Below are 22,862 nucleotides of genomic sequence, written 5' to 3'. Positions count from 1 at the left end.
TCTGAGCTGGTGGGAATGAGGAAGGGGTGGGAGGAAGAGCGGATTCCTTAAACTTTTTTGAGGTCATCCCTAGCTCCTTAAGAGCAAATTATTTGGGAAAAAAAATCATTTTTTCCTATCTCTGCCCACCCACACCTGCGGTGCTGTGTGTGCTGGCGGGAGCTTCCACAGCAGCCATGTTGGGGAAAAGCTATATTATCTTTGACCAGGAAGTCACACTTCACAGCTGGGGAAACTGGAAACCTTTGGAAAAATGAGTCAGGAAAAGGCTGAGACCTTAATCAGTAACACTCCCCAAAGCCGTTGTAAGACTTCCCACTAATGCCTTCCTCTTTCTGGATGAGCCCTGATGGGTCTTTGCAGGAGCCTGGCCTGTTGCCTGTCAGATATGGCAACAACGTGAGACGTATCTGTGCCTTGTCCTGGGACCAGTGGTACAGAGGGGTACAACATGAACCGAGGGGTCCATGTCACAGCATAGATGCCAGCACAGAACTTGGAGATGGGGGGTAAACTCCAGATTGGCTAATTCCCTGGTTGGTGAAACCCTTGGTTAGCATTTGATTCCCAGCACCTGTGTGTGACACCAGGGTGGAGGGTGCTGAAAGCAGAGCTTCTATGGATGCCTGCCACAGGCGTGGGATGGGGGCCTCTTTGCACTAGGAGGAGGAGGGTAAATCAGCCTCTATTATGTAGCATCCAGCTGGACCTACCTGATTTTCTGTGTATGCCATCTCTTCGTTCAGTCTCCTGGTAAAGTTCAGGTGGGGTTCTGAGTGTTCCCTAATATGCTGCTCTGCAAAGGAAGGAGTCCAGGAAAGTCTGGCCCCAGCTGGGTTAGACTGGGCTCGGGGATGGAGGGGGCCGGGTATGTGTCTCTTCTGTGTTGACAAAGCTGCTTTGCTCCTCTCTTAGAGATCTCAGCCCTGCTGCAAGGCCAAAGCATGGGATCTCATCATACGAGGAGATGGAATTGAGTGGTCTCTGCCACAGAAGAATGGCAATTTGGAGTGTGGCTAAGTTTTGCCCTCTCCACAAGGTTCCAGGCAGTCTTGTAACAGACAGTCAGTGGCACTAAACTTTCAAAAGACAGGGTCAAAAGGAGACCCTGTCAGCCAGAGGTCTGTGCAGTTGTGGTTGTCAGGCCCGAGGAACTTAGGAACAGGCCCAACGTTCCATTCCATCCCAGTTGCAGGATACTTTGGGTATAGAGACGACCACTCCCTTTGACTCTGCTGCAGGCCCTGGGAGTTGGTTGCTCTGAGCTTTGGCAAGGGGACGAGCAGGGCCAAGGTGAAAATGTTCTGTGACGTTGGTCTTTTCAGTCTCTCCCCTCTCTCCCACCAAGTCTCCTTCCATCGGAAGTTCTCCAGGTCTTCTAGTTTTCTGATCTCTCTTTAGGTTCCAAGAAGTGATATTTACCTGCGGGTGAAAGCTGCTTGCTAGGAGGGCCTAACTCCCACTGCCTATTAAGATTCGGGGAGGGAACTGGAACTCAACGTCTGCTTCTTGTCTGTTCCTGGAATGTCAAGACTGCTGTCGATCCTTTATTAGTAACCTAGTTTTGTCAAGAGAGGTGCAGCATTTCCCTCAAGTACTTGCATGCTCATATGGATGCATGCTTATAGGTCTGCATGCACCCCAGCACCTTGACTTCCATCAGGACAGTGAGTCTTCAGTCCCCACTAACGTCCACTTCCAGAGTGGTTTCCACCTATGTGCACAACTTCATGCACACGATTTTCTTGCCCTGTAGGAGAGACAGTGACCACGCCAGGCTCCACAAATAAAAACTTCTGTACTTTAGATTTCTGAACTGCCTGAAGCTTCACCCACATCTCCACGACACTGAATAACTTCTCAGCAAAGGCTGGAGTTAGGAGAACTACAGGTTGAAGATCTTGAGAGAAGGGGTGATGAGGAGCTAGCCGGCTCTTCAGACCCCTCAGAAACCTTCCTTGGATTAAAGATGATATATGTGAGAAATAAATGTAGAACTAGGTCAGTGATGGACCCAGAACACTGGCAGGGGACCAAGGAGCTGTAAGTTGCTCTTCCTGTGTTAACTGCCCTGGTAAGATGGGCAGGAGGAAAAAGTTGTCTGGTTATATTCCAGAGACTTCTGAAGATTCTGATACTGAAGCTATAGGAACCAGGAGTCCCTCCTCATACTTACCAGGGAATCGGGGAAAAATCTCACCTCCATACTGCAGCTTCCCCTCTAGGCACCATCTAGGGCTCTGAAAATCTTTAATGTCAAATGAAGTGGGTCTTCTGGGGCATTCTAGCTGAGTTCCTGAGGTCTAGGAGGGCCATTTGCTTCATAAATCCTACCCAGTTTAGGGCATAGTATCAATAAAAGGCCCTGAGGATCTAAGTCTCCCCACTGTATCCACTAGGTTGGCCAGTACCTACCAGTTTGAGAGACTGGTAGACGTGCCTGGCTGCCCCACCAAGAGACTGAACTAATGAGCCTCTTCCCATGGTTTCAGTCGATAGAACCCCAAGGTAGCTTTCTACCTGGGGGATTGGTACTCAGTGTATGTAAGCTCACTAGAACCCTGTGTAGGAAACTGCCAGCTCTGGTTATAAGAAAAGGTCGAGCCATCACCCCAACCCCCATAAACCAGACATGTCTCCCAGGAAGCAGGTGTCCCTGGAGACCGTATGACAGGGCTCTACAATCTGTCTGTCTGATTATTTGTGATTTTTTTTTCTCTGCCTGTATTTATGAGGCTCCTAGGAAGGAGCCAGTAGCAGGTATACCCCAGCCGGGGAGAGTAAAGCCGACTGATTCCAGTTTTCCATGTGTCCTTACCTTTGTACTTCCTCGTAGCCCTGCTGGCGGAGCAAGCAGGCCTCCCCATGTCCAGGATCCTCGTCCTCCCACTTAATGTACTCTCAGGCTGGCAAACCTTGGAGCCTCTGGGCTCCGAAAACTAGACAATGATCATTAAACCTGGCTTGAGTCTCTGTTCTGGCATAGTCTGTGACTGGTTTATTTATCTTTTCAGCCTGTGGCTGGGGTTCACTGGACCTCAGAAGGGTGTGGCCTGTCTAGGGGGAAAAGAGTTACATGCTGTTATAAGGGCATGGGTTGAATCCACATCTAGGCATTAAGATGGACCAGGGGTCAGCCAACCTCTTCTGTAAACAGCCAGACAGGAAACGTGTTCGGCTTTGCAGCCCATATAGTCTCTGTTACAACTACTCAGCTGTACCGTTGTGGCAGGAAGGCAGCCACAGACAGCACACAAATGAATGACTGTGGCTCTGTTCCAGTAAAACTTTATTTATGGACATTAAAATGCGATTTCCATATCATTGTGACATGTATTTGAGGTTTTTTAACCATTTAAAAATGCCCAAACTCTTACTAGCTCACAGACCATACAAAACCAGGCAGCAGGTTGGTTTTGGCCAGCAGACCATAGTTTGCCAACCCGGCAGATACTCTCAAAAGAAATGTCACTGAAGCTTTAGCAAGAGAGAGTTTAGAAATTCTGTGACTTGGGGCTAGAGCCTGTAAATAAAGAAGGCTTTCTGGATCCCTGGGGAGGAGGGTTGCCTCCCTGAAGAGTTCTCTTAAATGTCTGGATCAAGCCTACAAACTGTACCATGGAAAAATGCTTGGACTGGGTTAAAAGAAATGATGGAGAGCAGCTCGGTTTCACAGTATTTTGATTATTACCGGTATATATTCATGTCGTGAATGGTAACCATCTTAGTTTGGCTTAAAGTATATTAATCTAATAGGAAGGTTATTATTCATTGACAGTGTAATATGTCCTAGGCATTGCACAGAACACAGAAATGCGGTCCCCACTTTCTTGGTACAGAAGACAGCCTACCAGAAATTGGACTGGATTCTACTAAACTCTGAACATGCAGTTTCTTTGGCTACTCTCTTGGTACTTCTGGAAGGGGATTGTCATGGTAGATTCCACAAGGGAAGAGGAAATGGTATAAGGAAAAAAGAAACTAAAAGAATCAGAATTTGGGGAATTCCCTGGCGGTCCAGTGGTTAGGACTCCACGCTTCCACTACAGGGGGCACGGGTTCAATCCCTGCTTGAGGAACTAAGATCCCGCAAGTCATGCAGTGCAGCCAAAAAATAAAAGAATTTGAATAATTACCTAATTTCTTACATTGATAAAATCTTGACCAAAGGACAGTCCTCCTCTGTCTGGAAAGCTTTTTCTCTTCATGAGAAACAAGTAAAGTGGTGAGGGATGGAGACACCTCACAGCCAGCCACATCAGACCAATCAACCTTGGCAGTCAATGAAATGACAGATGTTGATGCCAGAGCACCCCCAGAGTCTACATTTATATAGTATTTTTTAATCTTTCCAAAGCAGTTTTTGCTATGGCTGAGTTTAGCCAAGAGGGTGAGCTGATAAAGAGAACAGATCTGAGGAAGACTACTGAGAGTTCTCCCCTGTATTTTGGCCTGTGCCAAGCCCTGTCTCTGTGCCTGAAACGTTTTGATACTCCTTTCTCCATCATCCCAAGGAATCCGTGGCTGCATCTCTTCAACCCTCCCCTTCTCCCCGCTTCCCCAACCCCCCAGGGAGTTCCATAGGTGCTGGCCAAAATGTGCAGTTTTGTCTGCCATGTCTTGCAGCTCTTCCCCTAGCTCCTCTTAGGTGGCACTGCAGGAGAATGGATGAGGTTAATATGATGGTTACCTTTTAGAACAGAAAATGGGAGTCCAGTGGATTGCCCAGTCTAGTCTCTCTTCCATCTGATGTCTCAAACTCCTTCCCTTTCTGCAGTTGTAGCTCTTGTACCCCTAATCTTGTCTCCCGGGCAACCACTGGTGAAGCTTCACTTTTCCCACCCACACTTCAGAAAAGGCTCAGGCCCATGCAGTAGTATGGTTAGCTCTTCTGGTCTGGCTACAGTGAGCCTATGCTGGATGCTTCCTCTCCCCAGGCTTGAGAGAGGAAAGCTAAAGCAGCTGCCACGTCAAGCCCTTTCATCAGGCTTATATTACTGTTGTGTGGAAAACATGAAGTGTTTTCCTGCCCTGAGGGCTTCCAGTCGACATAGGCTTTGTTACAGTCCCACAATCACAGAGGGCATGGAGAGAACCAACCTTTAGGACATGAAGCCCTGCAGGAACTTCTAGGTGCCCTACAGCACTGACATACATAAGGTGAGAGTCACTGACCCCAAAGTTGGGGGGTGTGTATGCATGTGCACGCCCATACAAACACAGGTTGGGGAGCACTGTAGCTGGATAGAACTTTGTGCTGCTTTTCCTTCACCTCCCACTGCTCCTTCACTTGGCCGTAGTTTGCTTTAGGCGTGGCCTAAGTAGAAAGGCTGAGCCCAGTCTTGGGCATCCTTAGAAAGCACTGTGAGATAAGTGGGAATCTGCTTTAAAGAGAGGGGTGCTGGGGGCCTCTTATGTATACTCAGTGAGACAAAGTTGAATCCTCTGGTACCGGAGACTAGCCTGAAGTAGCTACTTAATCTGCTTTTAACAGAGGTTTAAAAAATCTGGGGGGCTTCCCTGGTGGCACAGTGGTTGAGAGTCCGCCTGCCAATGCAGGGGACATGCCCCGGTCCGGGAAGATCCCACATGCCGCGGAGCAGCTGGGCCCGTGAGTCATGGCCGTTGAGCCTGCGCGTCTGGAGCCTGTGCTCCGCAACGGGAGAGGCCACAACAGTGAGAGGCCCACATACCGCAAAAAAAAAAAAAAAAAATCTGGGAAATTCTAATAGGTAGATTAAAAACTGGAACTTATTCCCTGCACATTGGTAATTTAGTCAAGCCTTCTGGGTGGGTGGGTGGGTAGGGAGAAGGTGGACTTACTGGAGGGAATGGAGGGAATCTGTCTGCTTTAAGCTTAGCCCAGTGCTGGAGACTGTCTACATCAAACCACCCTCCAGGGCAGTTCTGGGGCACTATTCTCCTGCCTTTCAGCTGTGTCTTCTCTGTGCCTATGCTTTGCTGAGGCCATGACCGCAATGCCTGGCTAGTGTTTCATTCCTGGATCCCAGGATAGGGAAAAATAAAATAAAATAAAAACCACCAAGATTAAAAAGCAAATACTGAAGCCTCTGCGCTCCTGGGGTGCCTGCCTCTCTGTGTCCACTCCAGGCAGATTGCTGGCTGTTCTCACACCAATGGAATGGAAAGTATCCTTCTCCTAATTTAAACATAACTGCTTTCATGGCGCATGTATGTGTGTGTGCATGTGCGTGTGTGTTTTAATTCCAATAAAGTCCTTTGAGGAGGAAGGGGCTGTGATCCTACTCCAAGAGCCTGAAACAAGGAAGGAGAAACAAACCCGTGAACAAGCCAGGGGTTGAGTCTCACAGCTCCCCACCTCCACCCTGTGCCTGGGTGAGGGCCTGAGGCAGCCTGTGGCTATGGGGGAAACCAGAGGGTTGGTGTGGCAGTGCTGTGTCCATTGCTGTTGCTCCTCCCTTCCTGGATTGTCTGCTCCACCTTTCCCTCAGAAGAGCAGAATTAGGTAGGAGAAATTTAGATAGACTTGTGACCAGGAGCTCCAGACTAAGACCAGCTCCAGGAACTTCAGGCTGGACCTGGGGGATAACTGACTCCCAGAGTTGCAGTCAGCCCCGTGACTTGAAAGCACGAGCTGGCAGCACTCAGGGCAAGCTTCACTAGAGTCATAGCCTTGGTGGCATTCCTGACCTTGCATCTAGGAGGAAATGCCTGTGTTCTCCAGTGATGGCCAGCAACACAACTTCTCTGAGACTTGGGTCCTCTAAGCATCATTATCCATAGCTGTTTATTGCCTCCCTAAAAGAAGCATAAAACCCAGAGCCAGGCTGAGTGAAAGAGAGAGAAGGACAAGCACGTAATACCACCTGTTGACATCTGTTTAATGCTTTGAACTTCCCAGTGCCTGTTAACATTGCATTCTGTCATCTAGCGCTCACAACAGCCCTGTGAGATAGGTCAAGCAGTAAGTGATTTGCCTGTGGCCACACCAGTGTTAGGAGCTGGGTAAACCCAGACTGCAGGTTTCCTAGCTCCCAGGTCGATTCACTTTTCACTTCATGATATGTAGACTCTTTATGCCAACCAGACGCAGGGCAGCGGGAGCACTGAACCAGATGCCTCCCTGCTCCCTAAGCCTGCAGAGGGCCACCAGAAATGCTGAGGGAGTCAGGGGTGTCCCCTGGAGGCCAAGACAGGTCAACAGAAGGAAGGGCAGGAGTACTAGAAGTTCAAGGTCAACAGCCACCACTACCAGTGTCAGTGGAGCATGCACTACGTTCCCTACATCTTGACCTTTGTCAGGTGAACAGGCCTTATTAGCTTACTCAGAGGATGCTCAGGGCCCGCTCCCAGAGGAAGGATAAGGCTTGGCTGGGAGGTGAGACTCCTGACCCCTCATCCCTCTGCAGCTCAAGAAGAGGGGGAAGGTGAGGGCTGGCTGATTCAGCCTGCAAGTGCTTAGAGATCTGGAGCTGAAAGGCCCCAGCACTGTTCAGCTAATGATTATTGTTAACTCTGAACGGGCCTTGGCATAGCAGCCAGCTGGCTCAGGGAGAATGCCTGGATCGCCCACGGTGAGGTTTTAAAAACAAGATCCATAGCAGCCATGCCCAGGGATGGAAGGGTGGGGACGATGAGAAGAAAGGGACAGGCCAGTGTCAGGGAGTGGGGAGAGGTAGTCTGTGCTGTGAGAGGGTGCGGACAGACGAGGCACAGGCTGGCAAGAGATAGCAGCCTACCTTCGATGCAGCTGAAAAGCCAAGAAGGTGAGGCTGGGAGACTTCCCCAGACAGAGCTCCTGCCATTCAACACCACCCCCCAGCCAGGGGCAGGGCAGGGGGAAGTGTTGGGGTGGGAAAGCGGTGGCTATGGGAAAGATGGGGGCTTCGGGGTGGTATGTGAACCCAGAATGGTGATCCTATTACCATTTGGATTTAGATACAAAAAGCATCTATATTTCTAATGTCCTCAAGGCTGAGTTTGAATGTAATCATATTTGGAATCCGGACTTAGTGAGCTTGATATGCAAATTTGTGCAAATGACACAGAATTAAAAAAAACTTGAACACCCTGGCTTTTTTAAAAAAAAGGCAAAACAGGCTGGCTACTAGCAGCTTTCCCTAGTTAGGGGACAAGGGCAAAAGGGCAGCCATTTGCTTCTCCCCCAAGGCCTCTGCCTCACTCCTGAGGAGCCCAGATAATACCCCAGATGGGGAGATACAGGGAGGTGGGGGGATAGAGGGTGTAGGGAGGAGGAAACACACAAGCAAGAGGCATATGCAGCCGTCAGCCCCCGAGATCCCAGCTGGAGGAAGAGTGCCCTGGCACTGAGGTCTAATGGTTGTCCAGCTGCTGCCCCAGGATGTGAGGGCAGGTGGTGATGGAAGGAGAAAGGAGGGGAGCGGAGGGAAGTCCCCCTACAATCTGGCCAGCTGGGAAGAAGGGCTCCTCCTGGCGACCTCCTCCCTATACTGCAATCAGACTGGCTAAGCAGGAGACCACCTGTGCCCCCCTCTCTGCCCTGTGCCTCTGCCGCCCGCCCCCCCCCACCGCCGAGGCCTACCGGTCACAGAAGTGACAGCTGGGAACCCTTCCTCCTGCGGAATATAAATGACTTCCCCCTTCCTCCCAGGGCTGGGAATAGACATCAGTTGGCACTGCCCACGCAAACTGCCGGCTGTCAGCCAGGCTGCCCGCTCACCAGCCCCCGCACCACCTGGGAGGAGGCAACACCTCAGGCAGGCTCGGGCTTTATGGTGTTGCCTGCTTGGCTCCCAGAGCAAGCTGGTGAACCCCACCCAGCCTTCCTACCCTGCTATAGACAGAGTAAGGCTCCCAGCACTGACTGTGGTGCGCAAGCGGAGATGGGCTTCCTGATCAAAGCGACCCTCAGTGAGAATCTCCTCCATGCAGCCCCAGCAACCATCTCTCCCAAGTTCGGAACACACTGAGGAGTTGGAGAGGGGAGAGAGGGCAATGAAAAAGACAGGAACAATCACCCTCTGCATAGCAGGGGTCCCCCTTGAGATGCTCAGGGTCTGGAAAACTCCTAGGAGATGACATCTGACCCGGGAGGATCCTAGCGAGGTCCGCTCAGAGGACCCCTCCGCCCCTGCAGTTCTCACTCCTGTACTGTTGAATCATACCAACCTCCCTGCTGCTTCTGAGCCACCCAGAGAGGAGGTCTTGAATCTTCTAAAGACCTGAGATATCCAAAATATTGCTATCTAGGAACACCTACCCCTGCTCCCGGGACCTAGAGCTCCAGGCCCTACACCACAGGCCTCCCAGAGTTCCCACTGAGCTCTCTCTACCAGCCTTAACACCAATTTCCTGGCTCAGCCATTTTCAGTATTTGCTATGGTCTACGGAGGTCCCAGCTCCCCGACTGAGCCAGACGACAGTTAACCAATCTAGCATCCAGCCCTTATCACCGATGGCAGTCTGGGGAACTACTGATACTTTCAGTTTGGAACAAGGAGGGGTCTCTGCAGGGAAGAGAGCTCAGCCCTCATTTGCCAGCTGGCACCAAATTCAGCCCCCTCCTGGGCCAACGAGCTGGCAAGAGACGACACTTGAGGAAAGCTTAGCTGTCGAGGGGAGAAGGGGAACCAGAGACACACTGTTTTCTCTTAGATCAGAAGAGCCCTGCCCCATTTCCTTGACTCTTATTTTGTTCTAACAGCTTCGGAAGAGCTCCACGAAGCTATGTGCTAAGGCAAGGACCTGAGCCCTAAGAAGGACAAAACATGAGATGCTCAGGACTACTTTGCCACTGAGAATGGATGTCTCACAGCCCTCAAGCCCAGATCCTGAAGTGAGCTGAAGGAAGTTCTTAGCTGGGCTAAGAAGCCCAGCCAAGAGCCAAGGCTTAGTTAAGCCAATGCCCTTTTGCTCCTCCAAAAGTTTTAAAGTGACTTTAGTGCCTTTACTGTCTTGATGTTCTGGAGACCCTCACCTGGGCCCCTTCTCTCCACAGTGCCTGACCCCCTGTCCCCTGGTGCAGGGGCCAAATCGGCACAGATTCCTGAAAGGCCACGAGAGCAGACCTGTCCCTCCAGAGGGGTAAGGAGACAATGAATGTAAGAATTACACCCTGAGTCTGCTGACTGGGCCAGCCCATGGTTCAGACCTGGGAGGGTGTTCTGTGACATCAACTTGACAGACACTGAATGTTAAGGGAGATTGTTTAGAAACAATCACTCATTACACAGATGAGGAGACTGAGGTCCTGAGACATGTGACTCACATAAGGTCCCACAATAGAGTGCACACGGACCTTACCCCATAAACAAGACCCACTGGCTCTCTCCACTGCACTGCTTTCTCAAAGTGACCCACAGAGCCATAGCTGTCGTTCATAAGTTACAGGAAGCCAACTTTTCACCAGGCACGCAAGCAAGAAAGGACTGCCAGCACCATCGCCACCAACACCCAACACGTCTGTCTCCCATCAAGAGTGGAGGCTTCAGGATCAAGCTCCCCATCACCTTTCACCTGCGCCCCCTACATGTCCCCATTTTGGCCCACTGAGTCGTCTGTCAGCAACAGCAGTTTGGGTTTCTGAAGCCCCTAGCCCAGCTAAGAAATACAAAAACCCTACCACTTCTGAAGTGGATCCCTGAAGGTCACCAAAGGAACCACTGAAGTCCGAGTCAAGTGTCCCATTTTGATTCAGTTTGGAGGAATTCACATTTCCATCTTCTTCCTTGGCAAGTAGGAGCTGGAGATCTGGTGCATGATTACCAGGGCTGGATAGAGGGGCAGTGCCAGGCACAGGTACCAGGCTGCACCTTTGATCTGGGCCTGGAACCACACAGAGTGCATACCCAGGAGCACTGTTACTGTAGCCATTAGGTAGACCACCAGTCCACATGTCAGGTGGTAGAGCTTGAGGCGAGCCACCCTTGAGACCCTGGCCGCCCGGGGACAGAGGAGGCAGAGCCCACACAGTGCCTGGACGCTAGTGGCCAGCAATGTCAGAGCCCCTACCCAGCTGTGCCAGGACACCAGGTGGGGCAGCTCACTGCGGGTCCTGCTGGAGATGATAAAGCCCAGGCCCAGGGCTGCGCAGAGGACGGCTACGGTCTGCCCCGCCCAATGGAGTCGGATCCGGGCCTTTCGGGAGCAGAAGAAGAACAGGGAGTGCTCAGGCGAGAAGAGTAGGATGGCCTCAGCCATGCAGAGGCAGAACTGTGAACACAGGAGAGGGCCAGTGAGCCTCAGACCCAGCTTGGAGGCCTAAGAAAAAAGAGGTGCCCTCATACATCCAAACGAGGAGGACAGAGGGTGGGACCACCTGCCACACAGGTCAGCATTTATGGGCAGAACTAGGACTCCATGCTAGAGCGGAAGTCTCATCATTCAGGCTGACATCATGCCCCCACCTCCACCACAGACAGTGACCCTCATTTCTTGACCAATGGGAACAGCAAATGTTAAACTTCCTCCTGAACTTTGGGGTAGGGAGCAACTGGATTACACCCCTTCCACTTCCTCCTTTCAGGCCCTAATGGAGAAAAAAATGGTATCTTCCATGTCTTCCCACCCCCTTAAACCACCTGACTACCTACAGCCCAGCCCTCCATGTTTCCTGATCTCACAGGTTGCAGGGAAAGATGGGGCCCTGGGCATTTCCCCCCACCTCTCTGAGCCTCAGAAAGGCTAAGCCTTCTGAAGGCTGGATGCTTCCTTAGGGGCATATCCAAACAAATCACCTGCACAAAGAAGCCCAAACTCACCGCCAAGGCCATGAATACAGGGTGCCAGGAGAAAAGACCTAAGAATCAAAGAGAACAGACTGACGACTGGGCACCGTTGTTTCTACCCCTGTGTCTGGCTGGAGCCCAAAGAATCTGGCTGGAGGGGAAGGGTCAGAGTAGTGTCTCCAACCCTAATGGGTCATCAGGAACTCCAGGCAAAGTGGAGCAGCCAAGAGGGCAAACATACCACTTTGGCCTGGGTTCCCCATTCAGCACCTCGCAGCTACCAGCCCAGTCCTAGAACAGACCTTGGCATCCCTCCTTTACTTGTATCATCCACGAGGGGCTTTGCTTATGATGAACTAGTGAGTTCCGTTCACTTCAGTCGCCTCCTCTCCTCCCAAAGCCCCACCCTTCGAGGCCCCACCCCCCAAGGCCACGCCCCGCCACGCCCTTACTACCCCTCCACAGTCCGCCCATCCACTGCTAGGGTCCCCACTACACGCCTCTTGGCGCTCCCAAGCGCTGCCCCTCCAGCATCTCGGCTCCGCCCCCTTCCCCGCCCCGCCTTGCACACTTACTGGTTCCTGGTCGGGACAGCACTGTCAGAAAGATGGTGAAGCCCAAAGCGACCAGGTGCGCCAAGATCCCACTGCCTCTCCGCAGCCACCGGGTCAGTCTCGGCTCCCTCTGTGGAGCGGGAACCAGACCTACCTCCAGGGACTGCATGGCGGTGCCCAGCCGCCCCACACTTGCAGCTGCCAGGGCACGTCTTCCGGGTTTGCGATCGCGGAGGCGGCCTCGGCTGCGGGAAAGGCTCCTCCCCGGGACGCCGCCGGCAATGCGGCGGTTCGTCCACAGCGCCCTCTGGGGGCTGGGGGAAAGCGCATCCGTCCTGAAGAGCCCCGAGGGCAGAAGGCGAGTGGACAGCTCCGGGCCCACCGTGTGTCTTCTGCCCAACTCATGTGTATCTTTATGTCTACCCGGGCTGACGGGGCTTATGTCTCAAATAGCCTGTGGAAACTACATTTACGACAACTTATTTCACCCGAATCACAGATTTGGTATACTGAACCAAGGGTGTGAAACCAGTGTTTTGAACAGTTTTCCAGAAATACTGGATTTCCCTGGTTGCCCACTCTCTTCTGCCACCTCTTCTTCTGTCTTGTTAAGGGAATAAGATCCCTCCCTGCCTAAAAGCAAGGAGACTGAAAGGAGAGGAGAAGGCTAAAAATTAGTGCCCTGTGCCTGGTGAGTTCAGGTTTGAGGACCAAAGGAGGGACATGCAACAGTCGTATCCCCTGTCTGCACAGTAGCTGTTGTCCCCAGTGAGACAAATGGAAAAACTAGGGCACTCCCAGCCCCTGCCGCCTCCACACCATCTGCTCAGCCCTGGGGAGCCAGGCGAACCTGAGGGGCTAGGGCCTCCCACACAGCTGCTGCCTCCCACACCAAGGGAAGTTCTGTAAGTGAGGATACCTTTTCCCTTCCTGCCTCCAAAAAAAGGGGTGGTTCAGCTTAAGGAGGCCTACCTGGGAGAGGCTGTACCCCTTCCTGAAGGGTAAACCCACCGGCCATGGAGAAAGAGACCAAAACCAGGCCATCCCACAGAAATCAGGGACATCCTGAGTGCAATTACCAACTCAAGCTCCAGTGGTTGAGAAAATAAGGCTACTAGTAAGAGGCAGGAAGGGCGGAAAGGGCTGAAGAAACTGAGGCAGTAATTCAGAGACAGGACGGAGGAGCAGGATTGCTGGAAGACCAGAAAAGGGCCACAGGCGGACATCCACAGACCTTCAAGGCCAAGATCCAAGAGTAGAGCCAGAGGTGTGGCTTCCCTCCCCCATCAAGTTTCCTTTCCCAGTGGGACTGTAGTCCCCTTGCTTGCTCCGAGCCACATGCCTCCTCATCCTAAGACTCCCCCAGTGATACAACCCCCAGCCATTTCCACAGACTAAAAGGACAAAAATATACGAGTGTAAGAGATTTTTTTTGCAGGCAAGTGACGGGAGCTGGAGTCTGACTGCCTATCATCTCAGCCTCCTGGGGAGCAGTTGGGGACAGTAAGGACACTCATTTTGTTACATTTCTTTCCTTCCTTTTCTACGTTTCTGTTTTTATATTTTCTTAGCAGCAACAGAACAGGGAGACAATCTTGAGGTATTTTAAAGAGTTTTTTTTTCTTAAAAAAAATAATATAAAGTTATAAAAAGCGGCAGCAGCCTGGGGCCCGGATCTGGAGGGGAGGAGGTGCTGGCGGCTCCATCGCAGTGGGCAGGCACTTTCTTGTTAATGGGCTTTTGACTGTAGGAAGACAAGAGGCAAGAGACAGGGTCGGGCTGGGGGTCTAACTGTCCTCCTATCCAGCAAACTATGTGGGCCAGAAAAGCTAAGGCTTGATTTCCTCCTGCTGGTCTTGTGAGTAAAGCTGGGCAAGGGGGAGAATGAATGCCAGCCCAGCAGAGGCAGCCTGGAGATCACCCGTGCACACGTGTGACAAAAACACACTCAGGCCCCATGCAGCTGTCAAACTTACTACTTTCATATGGGCACCAAAGGTGATGGTATGCATCTGGCCAGTGCCTAAACCAGGAGGGCATCTCCCCTTCCCACCTCCAATACGTTCCTCCTGGCTAAGGTCATATGGATAGCTCATAGCATGCTACTCCAGGGCTCCCATCAGAAGAGGCACATAAACCTTGGCTGCTGGCTTTACCAGAAACCCTGGAGAGCTTGCCTGGCACCTCAAAACCTGGCAATGGGTATATGTATAAGGTGGGCGGACATGCATATGGGGACCTTGGGTTATGTCCCTGCCCTTTCATGCCCTGATGCCCAGAGGCAAAACCAATGAACAAGACCAGCCCACCCAGCCTGTGCGCAGCGTGTTAGGCTCAGGGACCCAAGCTCAACCCCACTGCCCAAACCTTTCTTATCAGAGCTCATGGAGTCCAGCTTCCTCTCCTTCAGGGAACAGAGGTAGCTCCAAGTCCCGGAGTAAGGGCCACAGCCAATTCAGAAAGTGGCCCTTTGATTAAAGCAAGCAGGGGAAGGGGGAGAGGCACAGGCAACATCTCCTTAGCCCAAAGGAGAGGGCTGGGGATAGGGGAAGGCCCACCAAGCAAAAGCTGGGGTCACCTCTCCCTAGAGCAGATGGCCCAGGAACTCTCTCTCAACTTCCCCAGTCTTCCCTTCCCTGCACAGCCGTTTACTTAAGCACCTTTTTGTCAGGTGCCTGTGCACTCCAACCTCATCCATCCTGACCCTTCCCCGCCCCTGCTCTTCAGGGAGCTGGGCTGGTACCTTCAGTGTAGAACACTTCTCCTCAAAGGCCAGGGCTGGACCCGGCTTCTTGCGGCGCACAGAGCAGGCCGCGTCGGCAGGGGCACCAGCCTGGCAGTGCTTGGCCTTCACTGGCCGGCAGTAAGTGGCCAGGTTTTTCCGCTTCTTGGCTACCTCCTCCTCAGAGAGGCAGTTGGTTGACAGGGCCTTGGCCGGTTGTCCAGCCGCTCCCTGGTTGTCCAGCTGAGAAGCCTTGACTGGCGTGGGGGGTTGATGAGGGGAACCCCGACAGTCCAGGGGCCCTGCCCGCTTCACTCTTGGCTCCACCGTCCCATTAAGCCCCATGCCCAGGCCTGTTTTAGTCTTGGCCAAGAGGCCCCGGCAGCCAGAGGGTTTGCCCTTTCCAGTGGGCTCCAGGACGCAGGTCCGTTTGAAAGTGGTGGGCCCAGGGGATAACTTTCGCTTTCGAGAAGGAGCCTCCACCTCGAGCCCGTCCTTGCCTTTGGATGACTTGCTGGCCTTGGAAGGTGGGAGCTTGCTGAAGGACGGGGAAGGTGTGTTGGCAGGCAGTGGTGAGGTGATAGCCTGGCTCCCGCCCATGCACTCCGCCTGGCTGCAGGCGGCTGCCACGTTGGGGGAGCCTGCAGGGTAGCCGGGGCCAAGGCTGTCCTTGGTGGGGGGCATGGAGGCTGGGCAGGTGGGTCTGGGGGGTGGGCCTGGAAGGCGGGGACAGCTGCCCGTAGAGGATGGGCTCAGGGGAGCAGATGGCAGGGAGCTGACAAGGTGGGATGGAGGCTCAGCCGCCGGGGGGATTTTCCTGCAGCAAGAAGAGAGCCCCACTGTGATGCCAAGCAAGCAAGAGGGCCTCCCCACCAACATACAAGTCTTTCCACCCACGTAGAAATGGCCCACAGAGTCCTGGCAGTGCCGCCCTCTGCTGGGAAACGCTGGAACTGAGGGATAGGAAGAAGGCACAGGGAAAGGCAGGAATGAACTAATATACAGACCCTTTAAAAACCTCACTTTAAATCTCAGGTTGGACATCCCCTATCCCTACTTACCCAAAAGGTACTGGAAGTGATTGGTGAGAGTTAAGATTCACTCCCAGGCGACCCATTCAGGCCCTGCCTTAGCCCAGCTCCAGGCTGCCAAGTTTCCCCCACCTCCTTTTCACCCTACCTGGGGTCTCCCTGGCAAACAGCCAAGCCACATCTATAGGTATGTGTGACGAATTAGGGGTTCTGAAGCCCGTGTATGCCTGGGGCCTGGGAAGGGAGGTTCTGGGGCTGAGAGACTCACTTCCACATGTGTGAGCTGAGGTGCCGTTCCAGCATAGAGCTCAGTGCCGAGCAGAACCGGTCCAGCCGGCGGCTAAACACGTAGCATCCTGGACTCACCAGCCGGCTCCCAAAGGTGCAGAACTGGAGGCAGAAGGAAGGCATATGGTTAAAGAGGCCTGAAATACAGGGAGGGCACCTTCACGTAGGATGTGACCTCCTCCCCACATCGTGGGTCAGGAGGACTGGCCCCCCACCCCCAGGTCCCTGCCCCAGGTCCTTACCGCCTGCGGCCGAGGGGGCCTGGTTGCATAATGGCAGTCAGTGGGGAGGTGGAGGTCATCAGATGTCCCCTCCTCCTCACTCTCCTCGCTGGAGGCCTGGGCACCACCCCGGGGCAGGGGGAAGGGGAACAGGCCTGGGTCCCCATCACCACCACAAGGGCCTTCATCATCCAACTCACTCTCAGAGGAGGCCCGGGATCTGGAAGGGCCAAAGGGGACGTGAGGGCGATGTGATGAGAGTGGGTCACGGTAGGTGTGTCCCTGAACCTGCCAAGCTCAAAAAGTCGGGGCAGACACCCTGCTGGGCGATCAGACAAAGAGGAAGGAGGACAGGAAGGGAGGGAACAACAGAGCTCACAGAGTAAGAGCCAGAAAGATCAGGGGCCACAGCTCCCAAGGGGTTTTCTCCCCAGCCCCTGCACTTCCCAGGCCCTGCCTCCTCAGGGGGAAAATCTGCTCCACATTCGCCTCCTCCAGAGAATCTGAGTATAACCGCACCCAGCTCTGGTCAGCCCAGTCAATTTTCTCAACCCCCTTCTTGCATCACATATTCCTGTGAGCCTATCTGTGAGCTGAGCCTATGTTTCGTGTCTGCCCCTCATGTTACAGGCAGAGATGCGTGTGTGTCTCCTTCCGCAAGGCAGGCTCTCCCTGGGTTCCAGCGCAGCCTCTGCACACGAAGGGGCCAGTGAATAAATAAACAGTAGGACTGCCTCACCCAGGACCCTGACCCTTTCGGCTCCCCAATTACCACTTTTGGCCTGTTGGAAGCAGCTGGGAAAATGTTTTTTCCTGGGTGTTGGAACACTACAGAGAGCCTGGGGTACTGCGGTATGCCGGGTTAGGAACAGGGAGTCGCCCACCTCCACACCACCGCCAGGGGCCCCTCCCCACACACTCAGGGTGGAGTGAGCAGCACCTTCCAGGGCACTCCCTGGGCCTGTCTCCAGGGGTTCCTGATGGCCTGGGGCCACGTGTCCCCAGGCAAGATGGGCGCTGGATCCTGGACGTACCTGGGCAGTGCACAGTATGGGTAGGTCTGCTTGGCACGAGCAGAGAAGGTGCTGCTGGGAGCAGCCACGGCTGCCACAGCTTGGACTGAGGAGGGGGGCTCCTGGGAGGGGCGCTCAAGAGCTGCCTCCTTGCGCCCTGGGCTCTTCTCCTTGGGAGACTCCCCTTTGCGGGAGTTGGCCTTCAGCTCTGCCACCAGCACATCAAAGTCCTTGGCTCGGCCCTGGACTTCCCTGCGCTGGTGCACGGAGTGGATCTAGAACACAGCAGGGGGGAGGGTGGGGAGGGGCTGAGCAGAGGTGAGGGGCAGCGGTGTGCTCTGGCCTGGGCAAGTGAAGAGACTGGGTGTGTGAGTGGGGGTGTGTTTGTGTGTCCTTGTTTCACTTCCTGACAGGGCCAGAACCCTCCTCTGGAGAGGGGGATCTGGAAGCCACCCCCTGCCCGCTGTCCCCACCTTGGGCCCAGTGTGGGCAGCCTCCCCTCCCCTTGCCTGGTCTGGGCTTAACCCCCATCCCTTCAGCTGGATTTTGGATGAGACCTCACTTGCTATCCCTGCCCAGGGCCCGTGTCTGTGCTGTCCTCCCTCACTATGCAGAGGGACTGGGGGTTACCTTGCAGGTCAGCAGGCGGGTACAGATCTTTTTGGTCTCTGGATTTATTACCCCACACTGCCTGTTGAGGTCGCACTCCTTCCCTGTGGGGAAAGCGGTTCCCATGAACCCCAAGGCCATTTCTGGGAGGGTCTGGCGTCTTCAGGCCAAAGGCCTGGGAAGAGCTGGGCCTAAGGCAGGAGAGCCTCTGGGCCTCGAGTCTGGGGCTGCAGCCTTCCAGAGATACTCCTCTGGGCATCAGCAGCTCTCTGCTGGGTTTAAGAACCATCCCGTCCCCATGCCAGCCCAGGCACTCCTTTGGGGGGCCCCAAGTCTCAAACAGGGCAACATGTACCAGGAAACAAAAGCAGCTACAGGCATCCGGGATGCCAGGGAAACCAGCTATGGGAGGCTTCTGGTGCCCTGGATCTAGATGAGAAAAGAGATAAAGTTCAACAGCCCAAGGTGAGGAAAAATGCCTTCACCTGCTTAGGCACAGGCTCCCATGGCCTTAATCAGGAGACCTGGGCTGAAGAGAATCTTCCAAGAGAATAAGCAGGTCAAGTGAGTGTCCATGTCAAGGGATGACCAGGGGCTCCTGTACCCTGGCACCCTGTGATGGCCAAGCCCACCCTTTCCTGACCCCCTCTCCATCAGGCCCAAGGACAAAGCAGTCCAAAGGAGTCCCCACTCTACCTTCCTGACCCCAAGACCACGACTACTCACGAGCCATCTTCCGGTGGGTTTTAGGGGGCAGTCTGGCCCCACCAGGCTCCTTTTCAGACGGGCTGCCTTCAGCCCGGTGAATGGGGCCCTCGCTGGGGGTTATCTCGATGCTCCCTCTGCCAGGAAATTCTTTAGAAGGGGATGCCATGGGGTTTTTTCCAGGGGAGTCCTTGGTGAGGCCAGCCGGCTGGCTGAGGAAAGCAGAGGGCGGAGCCACCCTGATTCCGTGTCCATCGGGCTTCGGGAGACTGGACATCTTTTCCAGATTCACCACAGGCACGAAAAGGCTATACATGGAGAGAGGGTGCAGGCTGGGAGGTAGGGAGGCTGGGCCTGGGCCCCAGACTCTAGCCCAGAGCCATCTCCTTTCCCAGCCCTGGAACTTGGGTGGGCTCCTGCAGGGGTGCAGAACATGGGAAAAGGGGACCCCATATTCCCGGGAGCGAGTGGAAGGGAGCTGCAGAGAGGGATGTCCGCCTCCCGCAGTGAGCCGTGTCCATCGCCCCACAGCTGCCTCCGTGTGTGCCAACCCCTCCCTGGGCTAGGGTCAGGGCTTGTCTCAGGGAGTCTCCAGCCTTTCCTTACCAGAGGTTGTCCTTCTGGGTCTTCTCAGGAGGCTGGTGGCCACGGCTCCGGGACCCCTGGCCCTTCTCCCTGGAGGAGGTTTTGGTGGAACCTGGGGCCCTACAAGCTGGGCCCTGACCGTTCACTACATGGCATTTCTGAGAGCTGGCAGGGGCTGGAGGTGGGGGTGGGGCCCGGGCGTAAAGCTTGCTGAGCGGCCCATGTCTTCTTTCTGTCACCAGGAGGTGGAGAGAGCAATTGAGGTGAGTGGCATCAACTGTCTCCTTCCCCAACCTCCTAACCCTGATCACAGACTCATGATAGAGAACCTGGAGTTTCCAAAGCTTAGGTTTTAAATTTGCCTCCTTCCCATTTGAATTTGAGCCTTCAAGACTCAAAATTCTAGGAATCAGCTTCCTGAACCTCTTAGCTCTTCCCAGACGCTAGAACTTTACTCCACCAGATGCTGAAAGGTTGCTTAAACAATAACCCCCACCAACCACAATCTGTGAAGCTCCCCGTCTCCACCTTCTTATTCCCAAAGCCTCCCTCCATTACCCACATGACCTCCCAATTGGCCCTGTCCTCAGAGTTCCATGTTCCACCTTCCCCTGTCCCCTCTATCTCCTCCCGAGGGCTCCCCTCACCGCAGTGCTTCTGGAAAGCTTGAGGCTTCACCACTTGGCTGCAATGGTTACATACAACCAAATAGAAGTCGTCATGGGCAGGGCAGTGCCCGAAGATGGACATGTCTGCAATGACAGAAGCCCTTATCACTGGGGCTGAGGACACCAGATTTTCCCTGTAAGATCAGAGAACACTCCCACCCACCACTCAGATGACACTTCCCCTCCCAGCTGATATGACAAGCTTTATATTGGATGCTTCCAGCTTCCAGAGATCAATCTAACCAGTCCCTAAGAATGCGGGCTTTCAGGTGAGTGGGCACCAAACACCAATGATTAGGATCTCCCTCAATAAGTCACAGGAGCCAGGGGAACAGGCTGACTCAGACCTATCAAAGTGAGAATTCCCAGACCTGCTGCTTCAGGCAGCCACCTCCTGGGCTGTGGTGGAAGAAGGGAAGGTGGTCCTGTCTGCCCTGGGCCCCAGCCCCAGTATGTGTCAACTCGCACCTTCTTTAATGAGGGTCATGGCATCCAACTTCTTCAGGTTTTTGTTACTCTCCTCCAACTCAGCCCCTGGAGGAGAAACACAGCTCAGAAGGACCACCCCCATCCCAGAAGCCCCATCTTCCATCCGACCAGGTCCTGGGGCCAAGCAGGAGGAAGCTCTCACTCCTTGACAAGCACCTGGTGCTCAGGACCACTTGGAGAACCTTTCAGTGGATCTTTCTCAAGTGCCCATTCTTCCTTCACCTGCTACCTCTGGAATGAGCTGGCCCCATTAGGAGGGATCCAGCCACCTTTCTTATGGATCCTTCATTCCAAGGTACAGTTCAGGATTCCACTGCTGACTAGTTGGGTGACTATGGGTAATTATCTCTTCTGGGCCTGCTTCCCCATTTAAACGGGAAACAGTCCTTAACATATCTTACTACAGATCCCCGAGTCCCTTCTTGAGATTTCTCAGATAGGTCCTTTCTGCTTTTCTGTGGCATCCCAAACAGATACTCTCCTAGGTCCCCATCCCCAATTTTGTTCCACCTGGGTTGCCATGGCATTGTCAAAGTTACACCCAGCTTCTCAGGTCCTGCACTGATAGGATGGCCACAGAGCAGAGAAACTGCTGTCTTAGGGCCCTTCAGCATCTTCAAAGTCCCCTTGATCAGCTATGCAAGCCCTTTTCCTCTTAAGAGGGGGTTTGGGCAAGGGTTGCCCTTGTACCTCAGTTTCTAGGTTGATGACAAAAACGTTTTAGCTGTGCAAAGCAGCTCTTCCCCATCCCCCTATCTTACTCCTCTCCCCTCCCTCCTCTACGCCCCCTCCCTGTCCCTTGGAAAAAAAATCAATTCTGAGTCACCAAACCCGTCTGATTCCATTTCCGGTTCTCAATGCACCCAGACCCTGACAATGGCCCCATCCTTGCCCACCCAGCATGGGGCAGTTCTGGGGTGGCCTGAGGCTCCCACTTAGGTCTGCTTCTGACACCTACTAACAGACGTGCACCTTTCTAGAATGAGAAGAATACTGACAGTCTTATATAATCTCCAGATATGAGGGGTGGTGGGTTAGGCATGCAAGAAACAAGGGGCAGCTCCCACTCTTAAGTCCATTAAAATGCAGTGATGGACAGAACTGAGCTGGGAGTTGGACGTCTCAGAGGAGAACAAGTGTCATCAGAGACCGCTCCATGTGGTCTCCTCCTCCACCTCTTCTCACTTGCAAACTTCTTCAGGGGTGTGATGCCTGCTGTCACCCCAAAGGCCACGAGGCCAGATGCCCCCTGGGGCCCAGGAGACAAAGATCAGGAGAAGGGGCTGTCAGCCCGCTCACCAAAAGCACTCAGGGGCCTAGAGAAGGTGGGGGTCAGGGGAGAGAGCCCGGGAGGCAGGGCAAGAGGCCCGGGAAAGGACGGAGGGTTGGAGGCATGTATGGATGGACGGAGGAGGGAGGGAGGAAGGGAGGATGGATGGATGGATGGACCATCCATGAACTAATGCGGAGGAGGCGGGGGTCTAGTGGCACTGCAGCCGACAGGCGAACGCCGAAAAGGAGCAAAAGGTGTAGGGCAGAAGGCGAAGGAACAAGGGGGGTTGGGAGGGGGGCACAGAAGTGGGGTGCGTGGGAAACACGTGGAGAGGACTGTTGCGGATGGGGAAAGCTTGAGGCAGGTGCAGGAGGGGCGGAAGCTGGAGGACAGCAGGCAAGAAGAAACATAAAAGCAAGCAGATGTGGGGGCAGGTACTGGGCAACTGCAGAGGCAGAGGTGGGCAGGGTGGGCTGCTAGAGGAGAGCCGGCGCTAGGACCCGGAGGCGCGAAGGTGGCGGAGCGGGCGGGCACTAGGACCCGGCGGGTCCTTTGTTTGGGGGGCCGGGGAGCCGGACGGCGGCTCCCGTCGGCAGCTCCCCTCTGTTGGCGGGGGCCCGGAGGGGGGGAGGGGAGACAGTGATGGGGTCTTCAGACTCTAGGGGTGCTTCACTCACCGTCGGCCGCGGGCAGCTCGGCCCGCTCCACCCACGAGCTCCAGCTCTGTCCCGCGAAGTCATCGAGACTCGGCACCCGCCGCTCCAGAGCGGCCATTGCTGCCGCCGCGCGTTCACGCACCGCCATCACCGCCGCGGACGCGCGCCCGCCCCGGCGCCGCCGCTGCGCGGCCCCCTCCCCCCATCCCTGCCGCGGGCACGCCTCCCCTCTCCCTCCCACCTTTCCAGCTCACTCTTTGCGCAAGCGCAGCACTGGTTGCCTTCCCCTCACTCTCCCTGCCGCATAGCCTTCTGGGAAACGTAGGCTTAGAGGTGGTGAGGTTGCCTACTGAGCTTG

The 22,862-nt window shown here is 54.3% G+C and overlaps 2 protein-coding genes across 7 annotated transcripts; both read right to left on the bottom strand.

Moving 5' to 3' along the window:
- Positions 1–6,839: 6,839 nt before the first annotated feature.
- Positions 6,840–12,449, bottom strand: LOC132481414 (probable transmembrane reductase CYB561D1). 5 transcript variants are annotated; one of them, XM_060086248.1, is made up of 3 exons: positions 12,399–12,449; positions 11,700–11,761; positions 6,840–11,175 (listed from the first exon to the last, which is right to left on the bottom strand). In XM_060086248.1, the coding sequence occupies exons 2-3, from the start codon at positions 11,733–11,735 to the stop codon at positions 10,672–10,674; spliced, it is 540 nt and encodes a 179-aa protein (XP_059942231.1). In that variant the 5' UTR covers positions 11,736–11,761; positions 12,399–12,449; the 3' UTR covers positions 6,840–10,671. The 5 variants fall into 5 exon arrangements, with proteins under 5 accessions (XP_059942231.1, XP_059942240.1, XP_059942214.1 ...); XM_060086257.1 differs by having other exon boundaries at positions 11,724–11,761; XM_060086231.1 differs by having other exon boundaries at positions 12,266–12,440.
- A 1,400-nt stretch (positions 12,450–13,849) lies between these two features.
- ATXN7L2 (ataxin 7 like 2) lies at positions 13,850–22,652 on the bottom strand. 2 transcript variants are annotated; one of them, XM_060086226.1, is made up of 11 exons: positions 22,526–22,652; positions 20,555–20,620; positions 20,066–20,170; positions 19,440–19,650; positions 18,855–19,141; positions 18,150–18,232; positions 17,541–17,794; positions 16,528–16,726; positions 16,266–16,387; positions 14,988–15,783; positions 13,850–13,988 (listed from the first exon to the last, which is right to left on the bottom strand). In XM_060086226.1, exons 1-11 carry the CDS (start codon positions 22,650–22,652, stop codon positions 13,974–13,976), a joined length of 2,265 nt encoding a protein of 754 aa, XP_059942209.1. In that variant the 3' UTR covers positions 13,850–13,973. The 2 variants fall into 2 exon arrangements, with proteins under 2 accessions (XP_059942209.1, XP_059942210.1); XM_060086227.1 differs by lacking the exon at positions 20,066–20,170 and having other exon boundaries at positions 22,526–22,645.
- Positions 22,653–22,862: the final 210 nt, after the last annotated feature.

The sequence above is a fragment of the Mesoplodon densirostris genome, chromosome 2 (assembly GCF_025265405.1).
Source record: "Mesoplodon densirostris isolate mMesDen1 chromosome 2, mMesDen1 primary haplotype, whole genome shotgun sequence".
In the NCBI taxonomy this organism is placed as follows: domain Eukaryota; kingdom Metazoa; phylum Chordata; class Mammalia; order Artiodactyla; family Ziphiidae; genus Mesoplodon; species Mesoplodon densirostris.
Note: the sequence above shows the minus strand (reverse complement) of the source record. Positions and strands in the feature narration are given on the sequence as shown.